This window comes from Sceloporus occidentalis, unplaced genomic scaffold (assembly GCF_023333645.1).
Source record: "Sceloporus occidentalis isolate IW3139 unplaced genomic scaffold, rSceOcc1.0.p SCAF_1, whole genome shotgun sequence".
Lineage (NCBI taxonomy): Eukaryota > Metazoa > Chordata > Lepidosauria > Squamata > Phrynosomatidae > Sceloporus > Sceloporus occidentalis.
Window position 1 is genome coordinate 31,806,640 of NW_028316981.1, and position 21,611 is coordinate 31,828,250.

The 21,611-nt window shown below is 41.1% G+C and overlaps 1 protein-coding gene across 4 annotated transcripts in view; it reads right to left on the reverse strand.

Annotated features, from left to right (window-relative positions):
* LOC149321292 (prickle-like protein 2) overlaps positions 1 to 21,611 on the reverse strand; it is a 364,893-nt gene that overhangs the window by 46,489 nt on the left and 296,793 nt on the right. For all 4 annotated transcript variants that reach the window (XM_089519000.1, XM_089519003.1, XM_089519001.1 and 1 more), the window contains 2 exons: positions 20,050 to 20,253; positions 15,299 to 15,485 (listed from right to left, as the gene is read on the reverse strand). In XM_089519000.1, coding sequence (XP_089375126.1) covers positions 15,299 to 15,485; positions 20,050 to 20,253 — 391 coding nt within the window. The remainder of the gene's footprint in view (positions 1 to 15,298; positions 15,486 to 20,049; positions 20,254 to 21,611) is intronic.

The following is a 21,611-nucleotide window of genomic DNA, read 5'->3' on the forward strand; positions in this document are numbered from 1 at the left end:
AAGCATCTGACTGGTTCTAGTGACCACATTCATTAGCTATGTGTTTGGTTATAAGACAGTAACATGGAAACAGTCCTAATCTGGGAGCACAGCAACTGTTGGAGGAGGGATCTAGGGAAAGACTGCAAATGTGGTGGTGGTGAAAGATTAAATCCATCCCCTACTATTCAGTAAATCAAGCACACAGATGTCAACACACACTTTTCACCGTTACATCTATTTTAGCCTTTATACAGGCACTTTCACAGCAGTCTAAAAGGGGATGTATCATATATGAAACTTATAGCAGTTTCATAAAATCATAGAGGTGGAAGAGATCCTGAGGGCCATCCAGTCCAATCCCCTGCCATGCCATACCATTTTGGCTGCATCCTATGGAATCCTGGGATTTGTATTTGGTGAGGTATTAGAGGTTACTGGCACAGAATTTTAAATATCTCACTATAAATCCCTGCAGCCATTAGTATTAATGACTGTGCAGTGTGACCCTATTAATCCTTTTCTTGACAAACTGGCACTATCTCAGAATGTGTTTCCCTCAGTAGCTGTAATACCAAATAACTGTTGGGAAGGGGAAACTGATAACAGAGGTGAGGGAAAGGAAATAGACTGGTATCCTAGAAATGGACACAGCTGTCTGGCTAGAATCTTGAAACAGTGTGCTCCATATTGCAGCATTTTGCTTCTGGCTCCATTTGTAGTGTGTATAAAATATAGCAGAGTTTCAGGGAAATGAAATTCTGATAATTGGAGGTGAAGGCTTTGTGGTGGACTACATGCAGAGAGTATGGAAAGGAAAATGATCATGCCAGCACCACAGATTATAAAAATATACCATCCAACACAAAACCAGGTATTACACATTATTTTTAGACTCTGCATTTGCTTGTTCTTCTTCTTTTAAATAGGTCATTAGTCATTATTATTGCAGCGAGAGAGAAAAAAATAACCTGTAAAATAATGTAGGCAACTTCAGCTAATTTATCTTTTCTTCTAAAAGGGCAAGTATGGCCCTCCATTTGTCAGAGGCCATTAACATTTTCATCAGTATAAATTCTAGTCCATTTTGGTAGTCTAATTTGCCCATTCCTCTGTTGCAACATACTAAATCTGAAAAAAATGAGCTCCTCCCTAGACATATCTAATCAGTTTTCTGTTATGTTCCAGATCTCCCCCCTTAAAAAAAAAAAATCAGTAACAATCCTGTTCTCTCTATCCTGACCACCTGTTCAATAAGAAGGAAAACCGAACCAGCTTGCTAGCTTTGTCATCAATTTTCTGTCATAAACTAGCAGAATGAATGGAGGAAAGAAAGAAAGACAGACAGAAAGAAGTGTGTCTTGATCTTGTGCTTAACTCTCTGGGGATTACCAAAAGAATTAAGCTCATTGTGGTCTTAACAATGAAAAAAAAACCTGTTCTCAGCCAAAGGATCCCAAAGCTTACCCATCACAGGTCAAAGCAGCTGCCAGTGAAATTAACACAGATCACTGACACCACATTTAGCCTAGAGGAATTAATTTTTCAATTTTTCAGTTAATTTTTCAATAAAACAAGGGAAGTTAAGATCAGAACATCTACAGTCTCCTTTAATAGCCCTTGTAGAAATACCTTTTCTTAATCAAGAGGCTGTGTTTTTTTTTTAAAAAAAGCATATCCAAAACCTTTTTTTCAGAATTGGAATAGGAAATATGGACAAACTTTCCCAGCCTGCTACTCTCCAGATCTATTGGAATACAATCCCCATAATTCCCAGGTAATATGCCCCTGAATCATCTGTAGAAGCAGTAGTCCCAGTTGTGGAGGCTGGTGGAAGTGGAATTAGTTTAAATCTCCCCTCTTTTCAGCAACCCTGAAGATTGCTGGCATGGGTGTGAGATTATGTATTTCTTCCACTGCAATGCAGCAAGGCTGAGTTCCCCCCTTTTCTTCCTATATGTGGCCCCCCGGCTCCACACCTGACACTTGATGTGACTGTTGGTCTAGATATAGCTGAAGTACTCTCTGGGGGATTCTAGTAACTTTTCTGAGATCTGGGTCTAGGGCATACCTATGTTGGTACAAACTGTGCAACTGGTACGGCTGGACCTCTTTTTTGCTGCTCACTCTTTGTTAAACTTTTCTGCAGAAAAGCCAAAAGAGTGGCTCTGCTGGCTGATGGATTCTGTGAGTTGTAATCCACAAGAAAAACTCTCCTGAAGCCATAGTTCATCCATATCATTGTTAGTATCTGAGCACCTATTCAAAATATTAACTACTGGAGAAGTTATTTGCTATCTCAGCACTACTGGGATTAGGCACACACAACAGCTGAGATCCTACATTTGTCCATAGCTCCATATGTGCAGTTCTGCATCAACTCACTGCTCAGTAAAGTCAAACCCTAGTGCTCACTAGGCTGAGGTGAATAGAGAAGCAGCCTGTCTCAGCTTGGCAAGGAGCAATGAGGATATGCTCTCAAATGGAAAGCACCTGTCTTTTCTTTCTCCCAGGAGCTCAGAGCAGCTGGATCTTCATTATCTAAAGCACCTCCCTCCTCTTTTGATAAAAAAGGAACAGCAGCAGTACTTCTCAGGGCTTGACAGCTGCTGGGCAATAGGAGGCTTTTGGATAGAGAGCAAGGGCAAGTACATAGTCTGCACCACATTCCAAAACGAGTTTACATGTGTGCAAGGAACTAACAGAATGTCAACCAGTGTGATGTCACCTTACAAGAGAGTGTGAGATTCATTTTTGCTTTAGCAACTGGCTCCCCCCCGCAATGCCCTTTCTATATTCTTGCATTGTGAGTCTCTATTTTGCTCCTATTTTTCTGATTTTTGTAAGAGATTTCAGAGTAAAATTTTAAGCAAAAAATTACATGACAGCTGCTCTTCTTGGGCTTTCAGCTTCTTCCTCTAAGTCTCTTGGCATTAAAACTCTGAGTGGAAAACAGATGCAGTTTGACTTTACTGCACATTTAAGAACTCTTAACGGACATTTTCACTGGCTGCAGCTGGAAAAGCTCATTTTGAAATAAGTATGATAATATATTATAGGACCATTAAGTTTTTATAGACTTTTAACATCTTTTGGGATTTTAAATCACATCACTAGGCCCAGGCTGTGGCAACATCAAGTTACTTTTCCACTGTCACCATTGCTCATCTACTTCCCTATAAGACACTAAGGAGAGGAATCTTCATGGTGACTTAAAGCCAGTGTAATGCTCCATATGGTATTTGATGATATGATACTGAATAACATTGAATGACATACAGTGGGCCCTTGTTATCTGCTGGGGTTTGGTTCCAGGAACCCCGTGAATAACAAAATCCGTGGATGCTCAAGTCTTATTAAATACAATGGCATAGCAAAATGGTGTCCCTTATATAAAATGGGGAAATCAAGGTTTGATACTTGGAATTTATACTTTTTAAAAATATTTTCAAGCCGTGGATGCTTGAATCCATGTATAAAAATTATGTGGATAAGGAGGGCCAACTGTATGTCAAGACATATAATTAAATATAAAAGTCAGAATAATCCAGGCCATAGTATTTCTGATTTCTATGTGTGGTTGAGAAAGCTGACAGGAAGAGAATCTAATCGTTTGAAATATGGTGCTGGAAGACAACTCTAGTGATACTATGGACTGCTAAAAAGTAAAATGAATGGGTCCCTAGAGCAAGTCTTTAAACTGAGTTGTGTAGGGCAGCGAGACAGTATTATTGACAGCACAGATTCATCAAGTGCTGGAGATAATAGCTGGACAGATAGTACAAGAGTAGTAGGAGAAAAAAAACTTTAAATAGGCAGCTAGAAGGAAAGACCCATATTCTTAGATGTCTCTACACTAATGCACACAGCATGGGAACAAACAAGATGAACTTGAACTGTTAATACATAATAAGATTTAATTGTTGAAGATTTTCTGGAAGCTTGAAGTACTGCCCCTAAGTGTGGGGACTGGAGTACCAAATCATCTATGCTATTAGGTGGAGAGCTTTGATGTCTGGTTGAAGCAGGCTGACCTGACAGTGCAGGAAGTCCAGAAGAACAGGGAGGCACGGGTACCAACCTTTCAACAGTTGAAATAGAGTGGTGAACCATAGCTGGCAGGGTCAGAATAGTGCCACCAAGATTGCATCAGATCTGTCCCTCTGAAGCTTTACAATGACTTTCTAAAGAAGTATAAAGGGAGGAAAAAGCAAGTAAAACCCTTGCCTCCACTACTGCATGAAGGCACCATAAAGCCAGCTCCTGCCCATGCTCACCCTAAAACAATATAGGGATATTTTGCATTGGCATGAGTGGCAAAAAGGTCTATTGTTGGCATTCCCCACATGTCTGTGATGAGATGGAAGGCTCAACTAGAAACTGACTATTTGTGAAGAAAAGCAGTGAAGTGACTGCGATAATATTTTCTTGCAGATGCATTGCAGTAGGGTGGATGCCACTTCTTGCAGAGATGTATGGCAATATTTAGAAGCAGAACAGAACGGGCCTCATCCTGTTTGTTTATATACAAAACAGTTGCAGCTTTGTCCAATGTAACCTGTATGAGCCTCTTTGAAAGATGAAGTTGTAAAGCCTGAAAAGCCGTGATAACAGTCAGATGTTAAAGGGCGTTGATGTGTAGGATTGCCACTTTGGGGTTGTAGGATTGCAACCTTGCACTGGCATGTCTCTCCAGTGGGCTTTCCAGCCAGAAAGATATGCGCCTGTCTTGAGGGAACAGGATGGGCCAGCAAGTTGGAATTGCATTCCTAAAATAAGGTTGGGCAGATGTCTCCACCACAGGAGGGAACTGTGGACATGACAATCCTTCTCTGATCATCAAATTGAGGAATGAAATGTCTGAGGAAACATGCCTGTAGATGACAAAACCTCAGCTGGAAGAAGTAGGTCACTGCAGTTGTAGTGGCTGTGAGAATTGGAAAGTAGAACTGTGGTAGGTAGAGAAATGTAGTAGAACTAATTTGAGAGTAAGACCTCTGTCCAGTGGAAAGAAGACTCCCATGTGTGGAGTCAAGAAGTGTTTGTATGAAAGGTACCTATTTCATCCATTCCAAAATAAATTTTGTATTCATTTGAACAGCAAGGTTGTGTAGAAGGTTGTGTGGTAGAATCATGGAAAAGAAGCTCTGTTGAACCAGATTACCATTTGTGAGGGCCAAACGAAAGATACTAGGATGAATGGCACTGTCACTTCTGCAGTGTTCCACAGACCAGAGAAACTGCACGACAGGGCCTAGAAAGCAACTTGGAGCATTGGAAATATTATGAACATGTGGTCAAATGCTTTCATCCATAGTTTTTTGTGGTGTTTTTGGGCTATGTGGCCATGTTTTAGAAGAGTTCATTCCTGACATTTGACCAGCATCTGTGGCTGGCATCTTTAGAGAAATGCAGGCATGGAAGTGAGTACAGTGTGACTCTTGGTTGAGAGAAAGATGATTTACATGTTATTCTCTGTATTGATCTGTATACCCCACTCACTCCCATGCCAGCCACAGATGCTGGCAAAATGTCAGGAATAAACTCTTCCAGAACACAGCCACATAGTCTGAAAACCCCACAAAAATTATTTTGAACTTGAATTTCCCCAGTAAGATTGGTATTGTTTCTGTTGTTGTTGAACAATGACGCACATCCTTTTTCTGTGCAGTGAATCTTAACAAGTTGATTTATGGCTTCGTAAGTCTTTGAGTTAAACATACTCTCGCTATCAAATGGGAGGTCTTCTATGAGTCTTGTATTTTCTGAAACAGCAGCTGAGCACAGCCAAGTATATCTATTTAAAGCAATTGCATCTAACATAACTTTTGCTGCAGAATAAGCAGCATGCCTAGCTGATTTCATCTGTTGTTCAGCAAGATGATGGGCTTCTTGCTAGAACAGGGTAATCTTATTCTTCTGATTACTGGACAGATATAGGATGATTGCCAACATCTTATCCCACAAAAACTGCTGGTACACTAACTTGCATGTTTGTAAGCTGGTGTTCCAGGTGGTGTGAGGTAGGTAGTAGAGAAGTTCATTTCACACAAGATTGTTTAATGAGTTAGCTGAAGTGTCCAGATGCCCACCCTCTGGACTAGAGGGTCAGGGAGCAGTTAAGTCCCAGAGACTTAACCATTCATCAGATGAGTTCAGCATAAGGCCTTAGATTTCCAGGAGGAGAAGATGGAGCGGAATTCACAACCTCAGCATTTAGTGAAGAAGTTAGAGGTGAAGGTGAAGAAGTGGATGATGAAGCAAAACCATACTCATCTTTGGAAGAATCCAGTTGTAGCTACATATTGGCTGGGATGGACTGACGTGGAGCAGATGGAGTACAATCAGTCACCTTAGTAGTAGTTCGAGGGAGAGTAGACAGCAAAGATGAAACCAGTTGAGTAATAGTTATTGGGAGTAAACTAGGAAGTTTGTTTATATTGTTTAATATGTTTTAGCTTATTTAAATTATCTTGCTGTTTTTTAACCTGTTTAACATGTTTGGATGCTACTGTAAACCACTCTAAGATATACCTTGATTTAGAGTGAGGTATAACTATTTTAATAAATAATAAATGCAGAGTCCATAAAAGTGAATGGTGTAGGAGGGACTGAAGCCCTGCGTAAAGGGCAATTTTTCTTGATGAAATGGCTATTAAAAACAGCATGCATGGTGAGAGGAGGGGTAAGGTTTCCCAGAACATTCCAGGACAATATTCTAGAATGCTCTAGAACAGTGATTCCCAAACTTTGGTCCTCCAGATGTTTTGGACTTCAACTCCCAGAAGCCCCAGTAAGTTTGGCTAGCAGTCAGGAATTTGGGGAGATGAAGTCCAAAACACCTGGAAGACCAGAGTTTGGGAACTACAGCTCTAGAACATTCTGAATGAGGTTTCTACACAAGCACAAATCCATTTGTGGAAGGCACTGAAAAAACCCTGAAATTTTCATGCACATCACCACAAATGATACCATAAATTTCATGGGGAAAATATGCATATTGGAAACAGACTCAAAGAAGACTATTCAGGCTCTTCCATATTAATTTGTGCATCAACTTAAGTTGCTGGGAACTGTGAAGCTTAAATTCCAAATGAGTCACTTCCACAAATGAAATGCTCTCCAATTAGATAGGTGGAATGAATGGAAGAAATGGCTGGAGAACGAAGAACTCCAGAATCTTTTCCACACTCTTCTAACAATGACCAAGGCTGTCCGCTTATTATGTTTAGTGGGACCTGATTTTCCCACAGACAAGAAGCAAGTTCAGAGACCAGAGATACTATTATAGCAGATCTGCATGCATTGTCAAAGAACATTAATTATAACTTTAATCCTCATGCTTTTTTTTTTTTTTTTTTTGCACTTGAGTTCAGGGAAGGACACAGTGGAGGAGGTGACTGTTGTTACCATAGTAACAGGTACATGCAGCAAAGTATGCTGGGATTAAGAGCATCTTTATAGAACATAGCGTTACTGATCACATGTCCGCATTCCTGTAGTCATGGAGAGAGCTTGTGTGACTAAAAAGAAACTTTCCTGCAACCACAACTTCACAAGGAGGTGCAGTGTTTAGTGCACTTTGTCTGCAGAAGTGGCTTAGTGCTTAAAAAAACTGAAATACAGATGTGAGAGACTCAGGCTGCTGCCATACTGTAGAATTAATGGAGTTTGAAACCACATTAGCTGCCATGGCTCAGCGCTACAGAATTCTTGAATTTGTAGTTTTGTGAGATACAGTGGACCCTTGTTTTACACTGGGGTTTGGTTCCAAGATCCCCTGTGGATAACACAATTCATGGATGCTCAAGTCCCATTAAATATAATGACATAGCAAAATGATGTTCCTTATAAAAAATGGACAATGGTTTGATATTTGAAATTTATACTTTTTTTTTGAACATTTTGAAACAGTGGATGCATGAATCTGTGTATAAGAAGGGCCAACTGTATTACTCTTTCTATCAGAGAGCTCTGGTGTCACAACAAAGTACAAATCCCAGGATTCCACAGGATGGAGTCTTGGGATTTAAAGCAGTATCAAACTACATTAATTTTACAGTGTGGCATCTGCCTCGTTTTTACATGTCTATTAAGCCTTAAAATTCACTGAACCTTGAGCCAGTCACTTCATTTGTCTTAACAGCATTGTTCTTGTGGGAACTGATTTCTGTCTAAGGGCCAGGTTCAATTTCTGAGATTTCAGGGGCCATATTCCAATGTTGGGCAGGGCCAAAAACAAAAGAGTGGAACCAAAAATATCAGCAAGTTTTAAAGTTTTTCCTGCCAGTACCTACCACATAGAGCCTAAATACCTAAAGGAATGAGATTCTGTCTGATCTTGGAAGCTAAACAGGGTCAGCCCTCGGAAACCACCAGTGAATACCAGGTGCTATAGGCTTTAATTCAGAGGAAGGGACTGGCAAAACCACCTCTGAGTATTTATTGCCTAAGAAAATCCTATGAAATTCATGGGATCATAACTGACCTACAGTTGACTTGAAGGCACACAAACACATCTATGCCATACAAAGGCTGGCGAATGACTAAATGTTGCTATCCTGGGGATGGGGGATGACCATCTAGGGAAACCCAGAAGGGTCACATTCAAGTCCAGAAACTGAGGATCCCCACCCTTGCCACAGGATCCTATCCAATCACTAAGATTTTCTCCATAAGCCCTTCTCTAAATGCCCCCACATCAAAGGGAGAAGTGGGAACTAGGAAGTATTTTAAATATAGATGCCCCAGTGATCAAAGATCTTCCATGGACAGGATAGCTTGTCACCTCCTTTGTTATATTCAAGATGAAGACCAATCATCGTAATAAAAAAACCTTTTCATTTACCTGATCTTTTTTTTTAAAAGAAATTAATTTGATTTGCATCTGCTGGGTTTTGTTTGTTTTTGCTCCGGTATTTCATTATTTTTACTGCCACTGCTGTTTTGCTTTGAGATGTTAGATTTGTTTATTTGATATTTAACCAAATGTTCTCATATATACCACATTGGAAATTAAACGTTAAAAAAAAAAAAGAAAGATATGGAAAGGGTCTGTGTGGGGAATCAGCAGTAGTGCTGGTTCCTATAAAATCTGTTGTTGCTATGCGCTAGAGAACAAGCTCAGTCTGTTACAAAACAAACCCCCAACAATCACCTATGCATACACGTCTGCTCCATTTAACTGAAACACTAATTAGAGATGTTAATTCAGCTACCAAAATTATTAACCATTTCCTTGTTCGATGACTGAAACAGAGCTAACTTGCCAAACTTATGCTAGAACTAAAAGAACTGTAAAAGGTATAGAAATCTAGGACTATCACTCCACCCCTGTTCTCTCTGTGGCTGTGTAAATAAAGCGAAGTCCATACATACTGGTTTGGGAGCATTCCCTACTGCACATCCCTTCATTAACACAACTGGGCTGTTGCGTGCCCTGTATGTTCTCTTCCTTTCTTGTCCTCCATACCGCCTCCCTACCCTGTGCCCAACCCAGCATATGTTTTGTTTCTCTCTGTCCCTGTTTTTCTTAATGTAGTTCCAGGGTTTTGATAACTGTGTGTTTTTAAACTCTGTAGTTTTTAAAAAATAAAAGGAAGTTTTAAATATACCTCTGGCTGTTCTGGAATAATCAAGATGAAGTGGGATGGGGGAAAGAGGGAGACATTGACACTGTGTGTCCATGCAGTCTCAGAACTGCAACAGAATAACTTCCTGAACCTGTGGACTAGCACAATTGGAAGATTATTGATGGGTTTTTCCCATCAATGGCAAGGTGTAGGCTAACCATGATTGAAGGACAAGGCAACAATGAGAGGGAGATGGCGCAATGTGATAGGTATCACCAAAGGTGATGCAGTCAGCCCTCAACATTTATAGCTTTGAATTTTGCTGATTTGATTATTCATGGATTTGATTAATGTGTTATCTCTAGGAATCTTTAGGTCCTCTAGCAAGTCTCTGCCAGACGTTGACCACAGTCCAACTGGAGGACCTATAGATTGTTAGAGATAACACTTTTGTAGGCATTTGTGGGTCATCTAGTGCAACTCAACTTCTGACAGATGTTGACCATAGAGTTGGCTGGAGAACCTAGAGATTCCTAGAGAGGTGTTCTTGCCTTTTCACACTTTCACAGGAATCCTGAGCCCCTAACCCCAGCGAATGTAGAGGGCCATTGTATTATGGTGGTTTAAAAGCTGCATGTGACAGAGGGGGGATACAGACCAGTGGCTCCTTTCCACCCGTTTTTGCCCCTCGTTGGTGCCACAGCAACTGCGTGGTGTGGCACCAACGCGCTCCCTAAAAAGGACCTGCTCTAGGCACCTTCTTTTTAAGGACATCATAATGGTGCCAGTCTGTACCAGGCCAAAGTCCCTAGCATTTACGACTTGTAATAGCAATTAAATTCATAATGGCTTGACTATCAGCTAAAAGCAATGATAGACATCCTAATACCAGAAGTAAGCGCGCGCACGCACGCACGCACGCACACACACACACACACACACACACACACAGAATGTTCTTAGAATCTTTCTCCACCCTGCTTAATATTCCCTAGTCATAAGCCGATAAAAATCTTCCAGGAAAGTTAACTAGATGAATTGTACTTCAATTTGATCAATGAATTATGGAAAAAAATATTTTAAGAGAAAGGAGTTAAAATGGATTAACTGATTACAAATTATTTTTAAAAACCTTACAAATAAATTGACTACATGTATCAAGGAGTTAGAAAATAAAAGTGGAAAAATAAAGTAATGATACAGAAAATGCTAGAAGGTACTGAAGACAATGAACTCCTCTCCTTTATAAAATAAGATGGCTATTCTCTCAGAGTTCTCAGATGAGGATGATTTTAACTCTTATTATAATGCCAGTCTTTTGGGATCAATAAGCATTTGAGAGATAGATTTGTTAAACTAGCTGACGATAGACTGATGAACTTCCATTCAAAGAAACCAAAACTTGAAAATGGATACTTTTCTAATTGACATATAAAATACATCTTGTCCTGCTTTATATTTTCTTATTGTTAAGTTTCAAGAGAAACACATAGTATGGTGAGATAATGAGTAGTCCTCCCATTATCAATTTCTTCATCCCAGATAACAAAGGGTTAAATATGGAATGAGGTACATTTATATTTTAATATGGCTCAGTATCACAAAGGTAATGCGATAGCCATTGTCCAATTAGATAACCAGCTGGGCAGAAGCTCAGACCTTCAAGATGCTTTTGAACAGAGGTTATAAAAGTGTGAGCGGCAGCACAAGGCAGGGTCTTTTAACAAAGGAACACTAGGAGTGAGGGGCTCCAGTTTGGGAAGACTGGTGGAAGCTGGGCAATGGAGTCTACAGTCCCAGCTACCCCATGAACATCAAGAACTACAAATCCCATCTGAGCTGTGAGTAGAATAGGAAAATGTGTTAGTGAGTTGTGTCAGGTCTGGGTGTTAATTTTGACCTAATCTGTCTGTAAACTGTAATTTATGAATCCATGCCTGAAAGACGATGTCCTTGATGCAGAGAAATCATTTTGCTACAGAGATTCCTTACTTGGAATAAAAGCTTTTTCCTTTAAAAGTATCCTATCTCTCTCACACTCCTCTTTCACACATCTTTGCTCTGAATAGCCCTAGACTCTATCGTCAAAGTTCACCAGAAGTTGTGCTGGAGAACCTATAGATTCCTAGAGAGAACAACTGCAGGTCCTCCAGCATAATTATATGGTCAGATTACTGCAGATTTTGACCACATAGTTGCACTAGAGGGCCTAGAGATTCCTAGAAAGAAATTTACTGTTTTTGTATTTTTTCCACTTTCATGGGGATCCTATGCCCCTTATCCCAGTGAATGTAGAGGGCCCACTGTAATTAGAAAGGGAGATCTTTGATTGTTATATCTTGGACTCATAAGAAATCTCACCCATGTATCTTCTGTGGCTACCACCACACTGCAGAAATATAGTAGTTTGAAACTGCTTTAACTGCCATAGCTCCATCCTATGGAATTCTGGGGTTTCTAGTTTAGTGGGGCTCTCTAACAGAGAAGGCTAAATATCTTTTTAAAAAACTACAAATTCCAGAATTCCATAGCATTGAGCAGTGGAAGTTAAAGCAGCATCAAACTGCATTAATAATGCAATTTAGATGCAGTCTGTATTACAATTACAAAAGAAGAAAGAATAGCACAACAATGTCTATAAGCAAGTTTCAGTGCCTTTGTTAGAACAGCAGCTACAATGTTTTCCCTTAGCTTAAACTGTTTGCATGATCAACACCTGCAGCCCTAACAGGCAGGCAGTTGTCATGCATTCCATGGCACTGAAATAGAAAGTGTTCTAGAAACCAATTGCTTTTTTGGGCAACAATGAAGCTCTTCAAATATAGCTAAGATCTTCAATATGAAGAGGAACATGCACCCAACACCAGTAGGTGCGTACAGAGCATAACAGAAGATGTGTGCGCGCACACACACACACACAGTGTTGCAACAACAAGTGATTGCTATTTGTTATTCTATTGTTGTTTCTATTGAAGAACTGGGGGGGGGGGGAACCAAAACATCCACATTTGGAGACAGGACCATCAAAGAGCAATCATTATTATTTGGTGTAACAGGCATGAAAAAGAATGGACTGGAATGCATGTGGGTATACAGAGGAAAAGAGAGCCAGTGTGGTGTACTGCTGGGCTGTGACTGGGGTCCAGGACTCACCTATGCTGGGACCAACCTGGTATATAGATATATTTTTCTGCCATTTTGTAAGCATGTTTCCAGTACTGTATGGTGACACTTTATCTGCATGCTGTGCTCTCCTGTTTTACTCCATATATCTTCAAAAGCTGCAGCAGTAAGAGCTGAACATATTTTCTCACATTCAAATGGTATAAAGGACGCACCCTTCAAGTGCCCCAGGGCTTTCACTCTAAAACAGGCTGGCCAGCGTCATCAGAGGCTAGTCTGAAGACTTAGTGCCCTCCCTCCATAACTGTCATCTTTTGGCCGTTGAGGGAGAGAACAGGCTGGCCAGCGTCATCAGAGGCTAGCCTAAAGACAGAGTGCCCTCCCTCCATAACTGTCATCTTTCGGCCATTGAGGGATAGAACAGGAAGGCCAGCGTCATCAGAGGCTAGCCTGAAGACTTAGTGCCCTCCCTCCATAACTGTCATCTTTCGGCCGTTGAGGGAGAGAACAGGCTGGCCAGCGTCATCAGAGGCGAGCCTGAAGACTTAGTGCCCTCCCTCCATAACTGTCATCTTTCGGCCGTTGAGGGAGATCCGAACAGGCTGGCCAGCGTCATCAGAGGCTAGCCTAAAGACAGAGTGCCCTCCCTCCATAACTGTCATCTTTCGGCCGTTGAGGGAGAGAACAGGCTGGCCAGCGTCATCAGAGGCTAGCCTGAAGACTTAGTGCCCTCCCTCCATAACTGTCATCTTTCGGCCGTTGAGTTAGAGAACAGGCTGGCCAGCATCATCAGAGGCTAGCCTGAAGACAGAGTGCCCTCCCTCCATAACTGTCATCTTTCGGCCGTTGAGGGAGAGAACAGGCTGGCCAGCGTCATCAGAGGCTAGCCTGAAGACTTAGTGCCCTCCCTCCATAACTGTCATCTTTCGGCCGTTGAGGGAGAGAACAGGCTGGCCAGCGTCATCAGAGGCTAGCCTGAAGACTTAGTGCCCTCCCTCCATAACTGTCATCTTTCGGCCGTTGAGGGAGAGAACAGGCTGGCCAGCGTCATCAGAGGCTAGCCTGAAGACTTAGTGCCCTCCCTCCATAACTGTCATCTTTCGGCCGTTGAGGGAGAGAACAGGCTGGCCAGCATCATCAGAGGCTAGCCTGAAGACTTAGTGCCCTCCCTCCATAACTGTCATCTTTCGGCCGTTGAGGGAGAGAACAGGCTGGCCAGCATCATCAGAGGCTAGCCTGAAGACAGAGTGCCCTCCCTCCATAACTGTCATCTTTCGGCCGTTGAGGGAGAGAACAGGCTGGCCAGTGTCATCAGAGGCTAGCCTGAAGATACAGTGTATCTTAATGTGTATTTTATCCATAATTGTAATGTGTTATTAGTTTTATATATCTATTGCAGATTTTTTCTTGTACTGTTTTATAATTTTCTTGTACACCACTATGATCTATTTGGAATAGCGGTTTATAAATAAATCGTATTATTATTATTATTATTAATGGCTCAGAAGACTAAGGACTGAGAAATATAACTTGTTTCCTCCCTCATGGAAGATAGTTTCCTCTACCAACAACATGATATCTAGCAAAATGTATTTACACATCAAAACCAGTGAGCAAACCTACACATCTCCAAGAAATTGCCTTTTCTCCTGTTTATCTCAAAAACCCTTATCAGCTCTTCTCTCAAAGCTGATGTGAAGCTTGAATTCTGCCTTGCTTTAAATCTGTTCCTTACACAGATTCACAACATGTACCAGCTTTGGTGTAGATCCAACTTTCTTGGAATTTTCTCTTGGACTTAGCAGCATTCCTAAGTGATACAAAAATGCATAAGATGCTCAAATGTGCTTTTTGTTGTCACATATGAAAATATCTTCAGAATGAATCTCTTAATAGTGAGTCTTTCTTCTGAAGAAGGTCTATAATCCATTGACAGAGCACATATTTTGCATGCAGAGCCTTACATGATGTCTCTGCCACACACTTCTCTTTCTTTCTTTGCTAGGATTGTTGTTGTTATCTTCTAGTAGTTTCTGACTTATGGTGACCCGAAGGCAAACTATCTCAGGGTTTTCTTGGCAAGATTTGTTCAGAAGTGGTTTTCCATTACTTTGCTCTGGGGCTGAAAGAGTGTGACTTGCCCAATGTCACCCAGTGAGTTTCCATGTGGGTAAACTGGGATGGGAATCCTAGTCTCCTGAAATCTCAGTCCAGCACTCAAACCACTACAATACATGGGCTCTCTTGAGGCTACAAGGAGGTCCATCAGTGTTTGGCACCATTGCTATAGATTTTTCTGTTTTTCTCTGCCAGCAGTAATGTTGCCATGTAGACTGCCGGCCCAGCTAGACACTTACACCTGCCAAGTGGTTACTGGAAGTTTGACAAAAACAGATGCCAGGGTCTGTTCCGTACTTTCAAAACAAAACCATTTCAATTCCTAGCCTGGAGATGTGCTTCTCTTTAAACCATAATGCAATAGTGCATTGACATACCACATTGTGTTTTTGTTTTTTAAATACAAACCACGTCTATAAAATCCACATCAAGGGTTGCTTCTGTCCTTCCCACTCCTGTTCCCCATTACCTTGGCAGCAAAAAATAGATTTCATCAGCTCTCTTACCAATGTGTTGAGCACAGGTATCACAATACTCCGCATATAAGGATTCAAAGCAGTTGCAGCAATATGGCCGCCCTTCCTTCATGATATAACGCTGGCCACCCAGCACTGTTTCACATTCAAAACAGCAGAAGTGCTTCATGTGCCAGTGTCTTCCCTCAGCCTCTGTGCACTCATCTGCAAAGATTATCTGTTGAAAGGAAAAAGAGAGAGAAAGAGAAAAATGTAGGTCTTTGTTAGTTTTTGTTATGACCTACTGCAAGGTCTATTTTCCTGTCGTGTATTTTTAGCTTATTTTTAACAACTTGGCTGCCTTACAACCTTATGTCTCGGCCTCCTGATACTGGAGTTCTAATTTTCAGCCACCCTATAAATACATTGAAATGCTTATTATAGAAATGGATTGCATATACTACAGGGATGAAATTTATTGTCAGGTGACACATATTCCCCTTCTAAGAACTGGCAGCCAGAAAGTTGGAAGGACATACCCACATAAACAGCAGAAATGCAAGATTGCACAGGGCTTAAAGCTGGATACATGGACATGGAAGGTGGGGGAAGAATTATTTTATGATTTATTTGAATTTTCAGGTGAATAAGGGCCATTACTACAAGATTAGTATTGCATTGGGGTGTTTTTTTTTTTTTTGTATGTTTTGGTTAAATGCTGGTACTGTAGCCACAAGCTTATGAGTCCGATCCCAGGGGCACCAAGGCTGACTCAGCCTTCCATCCTTTCATAGGTTGGTAAAATGATTATCCAGCTTGTTGGGGGCAATTGGCTTATAGATTGTAAACCACTTAGAGAGTGCTTAGTTCACTGATAAGTGGTACAGAAATGTACATGCTATTGCTACTATTGCTATTGATTTGTTCCGTAGTTTTTTTATGGAAAGTGAAAGGCCAGGTTCCTCAAAAACATCACTAACACCCACATGCTTGACTTTGGGCTATGATTCTTTACCTGGCTTGCTGCACAATATTCTTTGGCCCAAGCGAAACCTGCACAAGGTCCAGAGGCCAAATATTGCACCTCCAGACCTTCCAAAGTTGACCACTCCTAACTAATATAGACCTTTGGTCTGATTCAGCAGGGCTCTTATTATAAACTTACAACACAGACAGCTCCCTATAAAAGCAGGCACTTTTCTGCTGAAGGAGGCCATTCACCCAAATGGATACTTAAAGGTCAGAGAATGAGGACGAATATCAATATAACACTAGGGGAACACAAAGGAGAAGATGGAGTAAGGTGACACTGGAGTCACAAATATCACATGAATGCAAAGTAAGTCATGAATACTGGTAGGTTCCAACATACTGAAACAAACAGCATAGAAAAGAGCAGGATTCACACAGATAATAAAAAACAGAGGTGACAGGTTCACAGAAAAAGAAAGAGGGCAGCTGTACAAAACACCTCTGTTAATAGTCTCTCCAGGTTTAGCTTATAGCCACAAAGACCCACTGAGAGCTGTAACTACAACTGCAACATTGGGTGGAAGGCAAAGTAGAAACCATGGAATCCACCACAGAAGGCAGGCAGCCACACTTCACAGTCATAATTGCTCTGTTTCCCATTTCTTAGTGTATGTCAGAAGCAGCATCTTCACCATTACACTACCTTTCTGGTGGAGGGATTGTGTGCTCCTGTGAAGCTGTGCTGATATTAGCAGTGCTGCTAGTAGGGTCTTCCATGTCAGACAAGTTTTTGCTGAGGAGCCAGATTAAATGTGCCAAACAGCTACTGAGCAGCAGCAGGAGTATGTGGGTGACACTGGCCTTGCAGGATCTCTCAGAGACAACAGCAATGGCACCATAGCTAACAATTCTTAGTATTATGTAGAAGGAAGCATGGCAAATTGATTTTGAATGTCTTTTACCATGATGCTTCTGTGATGAGACAATCCAAAATGAAACAAGAGATAGTGTGTGTGTTTACATACTATAAACCATGTCTATGAAGATGATGACACTCCCAAGTTGGATGGCACTCAATGTGATACTGGCATACAACAGATGACAACTACAAGTAGCACTGTGAGTAATGATGCAACTGGACTCAGCCTGAAAGGACATTCAGCTTTGGACTTGCTCAAAGATGAAAGGATAGTCTGCAGCTACATAACACATTTAACAGGAACATGGAATGTGAGAAGTATGAATCAGGTGAAGCTAGACATAGTAAAACAAGAAATGAAATACTTGCAGTGAGCAAGCTAAAGTGGACAGGAATAGAATATCTTGAGTCAGAGTAACATAGCTATGTTTCTTAAGAATTACATGGTGTTTTACTCAGGAAATAAAAATGTAACAAGAAGTAGGGTGGCATTAATAGGGAGGTGAGATGTAACAAAAGCAGTCAAGTGATATTATGCAAGAACTTATTGAATAATATCAATAAGACTTTGGAGAAAAACAACTAATATAACCATACTCCAAATTTATCCTCCTGTAGAGAAAAGGCAAATTGGAGTGTTGGCAACAGCCAATAGGAACTTAGCCAAGAAAAGATAGGAGCTACTCCCAATAGCATGTATAAATATGAAAAGAGGAGTGTGGTGAGATAGTGAATTGGATAGGGACTAGGTGAGGACAAAACTCTGAGTTCGCATTTGAGGTTTATTAGACCCTGAGGGGTTTTAACAGCCAAGGTGGCTGAGATAACACTGCTGAAAGGGGCAGTTGGAAGAAGTTTGAGTATCCAGGTTGGAACTAAGAGAGTTCAAGGTGGAAGTTTAATTAAAAGTGACCAGGTAAGTCACAATGTACTGGAAAGTTTAAAGAGTACAGACAAAGTCTAAAGGTTCTGTGTGAGCCAGGAATATAAGAACCACTGGGAAAATACAGGGAAAGGAATTATTATACTTTGTAACTATTTAAGCACATAAACACCATATCAACTCTGAATATCCACCTGAAGAGAGATACTGTAACCAAATATCTTGTAAATAAAGTTTTCTGTTGTTTTGGTTCAACATGTGGCCACTTGAGGTATTTTAAGAAACTCTAAGCCAAATGCTACCAGAGATTAATAATACTATTATATGGAAGAAGCAATGGCGTGTGCGCCTGTGCTGCACTGCAGGCACAGGCCCCATTATTTTTTGGTGGGGCTCTTCCATAGGTGTATTTTCCTTATGCAGGGTGTGTGCGTCCCAGAAGGGATCCCCCACATAAGGGAAGGGCGCACTGTACTTGGAGATGGCCTGATGCAAATATCAAGCACTAATACTGTAAGAACCACTGAGGAACACAGGTAGGCAGGGGGCACACTTCCAGTCTCTTTAGTAATAGACTACTGGCCAGACTTCCACCTCTGTAAGTGCATTAATGTATTTAGATTCTCAATGAGCCATCTTGTATAAGGAACCATTTTGTTCTTTCTATCTATATATGTGTGACAGAAGATTTGTGTTCTCAGGTTATGGTGCTATAGCAACAGTGCATAATGTTTTAATGTTAACGGTAGAGGCAGACACACATCAGTGATTACTTTGATGATTTTCACTCAGACTCATATTTCCACCCTGAAGCTGATGTGTTTGATGGTATGCATGTCTAGAAAGAAGATGTGGGTTTTGCAAAATCCTGGCTTGAACTTTGTGTTATAATACCTGATATGTACAGATGTTTTACTAAAATAGGAAATAAAAGTCCTTTCTATGCATACAGGAGAGTTCCCAAAATGCTGCATTTTTCTTCCTTATATCCTGCCATCCAGCAGCCCACCAAAGACAGGGATTGGGAGCAGGGAATGAAAACATTCTGTTCAATTATTTTCTCATTCCTTCGGGATGAAAGAACGGGGGATGCTTCACAGATGAGGCTGTTTCCATACTGCAGAAATAAAACAGTTTGACACTACTTTAATTTCCATGGCTGAATGCTATGGAATCCTAGGATTTGTAGTTTGGTGGGGTACTAGGGCTCTCTGACGGGTAAGGTTAAATATCTCACAAAACTATAGATTCCAGAATTTCGTAGCATTGGGCCACAGCAGTTAACATAGGCGTGTTACAGACAGCCCAGAAGGGGCGGTCTGCCGCCGCCGCCATTTGCAGCGTGGAGGAGCCCCAGCGTCCAAACTGCGAGGCTCCTCCATGCTGCAAATAAAATGGCGCTTCTCTTTGCGGTGCTGATATGACGCCGCGAGGTGCCAATGGCGCACTCACAGCGTCATATGTGCTGCATGACGTGCAGACGCAGTGCGTCTGCTACATAAAGATGGCGGCCCCTGTGTGGAACGGGCACTGCCATTTTGTACAGACTCGGTCCATATTAGGGTTAGGGGCGTCCGGAAGGGACGCCCCTTTCTAACCCTAATACGGACCCAGTCTGTACTTTATGCCCGTCTGTAACGGGCCATAGTGTCAATCTGTTTTATTTCTGCAGTGTGAATACATCTTGAGAGGTCAGTGATGGTGCCTCTTCATTTGCCAGAAGCACAAGGACAGCCACAACCTAAAAGCAGTAAGGGAACTGTCAGTCATGACGGCTTGTACTGGCTGTTGGGACCCCAGAAGCCACTATAGTGGCTAACAGGTGAGCCACCCTTGGGAAATGTTACATCTCCCCTCACTTGCAACTCACAAGCTGCAGATGAAAAGATAAACTGATAAACTGCATTTGAAAACCTGCAGCAATTCATCGTGCAACACAGGATTACTGGAAAGAGAGTCTGTTACAAGAAACAGCACATTGTAGGTCTGCAGTTTCTCCAAAACTGATAGCTTCTTTGCTGCACTTACCTCATCACATGCTGCGCATCGAGGCTTGAGGCATTCAGCGTGGTGCCGTCCACAATAAATCTTCCCATCTTGATAGAAATAGATAAGATCTACCAATAGTTCATTGCAAACGCTGCAGATGAAGCATGGTGGGTGCCAACAAATGCCATGCCCTGCTCTGGATGCAAAGACAGCTATGTCTCCTCCATTGATCTGGCCTCCACACTGTCAAGATGGGTAGAAACAATAAAGAGGAATCTTTAAGATGAGAAGTACTGGGCAGCATTTCTTCTCAGGGCAGCATATGAAAGAAGATAAGACTTTACTACACAATAAAGCAGACTTTCCCAGCCTTAGTTCCCTGGAATCCTACAGTTCCATGAGAGTGCTAGGGCTTCCACAATAGACTGTGACTGAAGGGGGGAAAAAAGGAAAACAGGCTTGCTCCATCTTCTATATGACATCCCTTCATGTATTTAAATATAGCTATTAAATTACCTCTTAATCTCCTCTTCTCCACGCCAAACATACCCAGCTCTTCAGCTTCCTCTCTGATTATAGTCTGAATCTATAATACCATATATTTTTAAAAATTGTATTGTTTTAAATACGTTGTCAGTCACCTTCAGACTCATTATCAGGAAAAAGCTGGGATGTAAGATGATGATGATGAAAATAATAATAATAATAATAATAATAATAATAATAATAATAATATACTAAAAATGGGTACCTTGGAAAGAAAAAAAGTTGCAAGTCAGTGACTCATTATTCATTCTGTGCTAGTTGTAGGAATTACTTACAGATAAATCCTGCAATATCCTTATCATGAGCACAAGCACTGATGACAGCTTGAAATATTCAGTGATTTAAACTACCATGTCTATACTAGGGGTGGTTGCACACATCTTATTAATTTTCCAGACTGAGAAACTGGAAACCTTGTCAGAAGCAAGAATTGGTGTGGTTTGGTAACACACACTTTGGCAGACTTTCCCATGATATATAAAAAGACAAACCAAATTTGGAGTTCAAACCATCATTGCTTAGTGTTGAAATTTGCAATCCAAAAACTTTAAGATGAGCAAAATGTATAATCCAGATTTGTTTTGAGTGTTGTTTATAAGTCCTTTTCAGTTAGCGTACACTAAATGTATTCAAACATACATCAGTGTCTCTGTATGTACTTGAGATTTAAGTCACTTATTTTGGCTTCAGAATTTGGTTAAAGCCCTTCTGAAATTGGTGTAAGCACACTGATATATGCCCCTTTCATTTATGGCTGTCAGCCAATTTAAGTTGCTCATGGCTTGTAGCCTAAGCTTTCCCCTAAAGATGATGACAGAGAAATTGTTTTTCTGGCTCCTTGTCAGCAGCCCCAGAACAGCATACAACATACAAATATAGCCTTGCGATACACATACTAAATTCCATATCTCTGCAGGGAATTAAATTAATAAGGATTCATATTCAAGAGTGTTCATAGGGTGAAAAGAAAGAACAAACTTGTCTGCTGACATCACAAGATAGTAATTTCCCCCAAATCAAAAAAATTACCCAGCAGAGTGGGAAAAAGTCTGGCC